This window comes from Echinops telfairi, unplaced genomic scaffold, assembly GCF_000313985.2.
Source record: "Echinops telfairi isolate 266 unplaced genomic scaffold, ASM31398v2 ScPeMD7_654;HRSCAF=1069, whole genome shotgun sequence".
In the NCBI taxonomy this organism is placed as follows: domain Eukaryota; kingdom Metazoa; phylum Chordata; class Mammalia; order Afrosoricida; family Tenrecidae; genus Echinops; species Echinops telfairi.
The window spans coordinates 1-1,783 of NW_022104552.1; the positions used below are offsets into that span (position 1 = coordinate 1).

A 1,783-nucleotide genomic window follows, 5' to 3' on the forward strand; every position below is an offset into this window, starting at 1 on the left:
GAGCTCCTCCCCTCCCACCTAGTCTTCTCAGTAAGAGGCAGAGTCCGAAAAATGTCCTACACCAAAAATAAGCCCAAGCCTTCTAGTTGATTCCCACTCGCAGCGACCCTGTGGGCCAGAGTAGAACTGTCCTGCAGGTTTCCAGGACCATCCATCTCTAGGAAAGACGAGAAAGCCTCATCTGTTTCCCGTGGATCTGCTGGTGGTGTCGAACTGCTGACCTGTGGTTACCAGCGCAACATGTAACCACTATGCCATCAGGGTTCACAGGCACACGAGCCTGAATTCCACACATAGGTCCTAAGAAAGTGGATTTAGGAGGCTGGTGACGGTCATAAAAGCAACTTAGTACCATGCTTTCTTGGCAAGTGGGTGTTTCTTTATTGAGAAAATGGTAGCTCGGCACTGCCAGGAGGGCATCTTTGGCCTCCCCTGGTCTACACTCCTTGTGGTCATGGCACAGGACAGGCCTGTTACTCTAGAGCCCCGGCTCCCAAGGAAGGGCACCCAGATGGCTCTTTGACCCCCAAGATCAAGGTGTTGGCACCTGCCAAGGAACCTGGAAGGGGAGATGGGGAGAGAAAACACACACACACACACCTGGGATGTGCAGGTTTCCAAAACAATAGCCAGCAGTGCCGGCCACCACGTGGGCCCCCCGGCCTGTGCACTGAACATCACGGATCCGGCCCCCAGTTCCCGTGGTGGCACCGCTGAAGGGGGCAACTCCTGGGAAGAGAGAGGGGAGAGATGTGTGGGCACCAAAGAGATGCGCCCCATCCTGGAGCACTCCCATGGGACCTAAGGACAGCCAGCCTCTTTTGTGGTCGTTCCTACCTCTCCCAGGGACCCAGATCACCTGTGGGGAAGTTGTGGGTCTCTGCTGTGAAGACGACGTGTCTCAGCCCCCAATGTTCCTGGAAGCAGCTTGGCTGGGCAGGGTCCTCCGGCCGCAGGAATCGGACTTCCTTTCCCTGGATTGCACTGTGGACATATCCATGCTGGACCGCCCTTCCTGCCTGGGATCTGCTACCACCTCAACCAGCACCAGGGGCCGCCCCTCTCTCAGGCTGGAGATCACCCCAACCGGGTGCAGAGCCCACCTGCTGTTGTCACAGAACTTGAGGACGTTGTTGGGGTTGGAAGACGCCTGGGTGCTCATGATCGACTCGAACAGCGAGTGAGCCAGCTCCTGCCCGTCCACGTGGAGCCGGCCCTTGAAGAACCAGTGGCGGCTGTGCTCGCTGTACGGGTGATTTGGGGAAGGGAGGCCAGGGAGAAACACAGGGCCATTGCTCAGGCCTTGCCAGGCCACCGCATCAGCCTGCAACACCTCCTAAACTTTTAACAAACGGTAGCTCAGTGGCTAGTTGGTTGGTCGGCAGGTCATCTGTTCCCATAAAGATGAACCAAAATCCCAATTCACCGCCACTGGGTGGATTCTGACTCGTTGAGACCCTACAGGACAGAGTAGAACTGCCCTGTGGGTTTCCTGAGAAGGCGACTCTTTATGGGAATAGAAAGCCTCATATTTCCCTCCATGGAGCGGGTGGTGGTTTTGAAATGCCGACCTTGAGGTCAGCAGGCTAACGAGGAATCACTACACCACCAGGGCCACCTGCTCCCCCACAAAGATGAGGTGAGTCGGTTCAGACTCAGAGCCCTTCCAGGACAGCGTAGAACAACTGCTCCTTAGGACCTCCGAAACTAGCCACCTATAAGGGGACAAGTGGTCTCATCTTTCTCAGAGCACTTTGACCTGCCGGCCACGTGGGCAGCAGGC

At 56.5% G+C, this 1,783-nt stretch overlaps 1 protein-coding gene across 1 annotated transcript; it reads right to left on the reverse strand.

Moving 5' to 3' along the window:
• Positions 1-600: 600 nt before the first annotated feature.
• Positions 601-1,347, reverse strand: LOC123521909 (phosphoribosylformylglycinamidine synthase-like; the record flags this gene model as incomplete). Its single annotated transcript, XM_045292232.1, has 3 exons — positions 1,104-1,347; positions 860-984; positions 601-729 (listed from the first exon to the last, which is right to left on the reverse strand). Coding segments are annotated over exons 1-3 (313 nt in total), but the record flags the coding sequence as incomplete, so codon positions are not given.
• Positions 1,348-1,783: the final 436 nt, after the last annotated feature.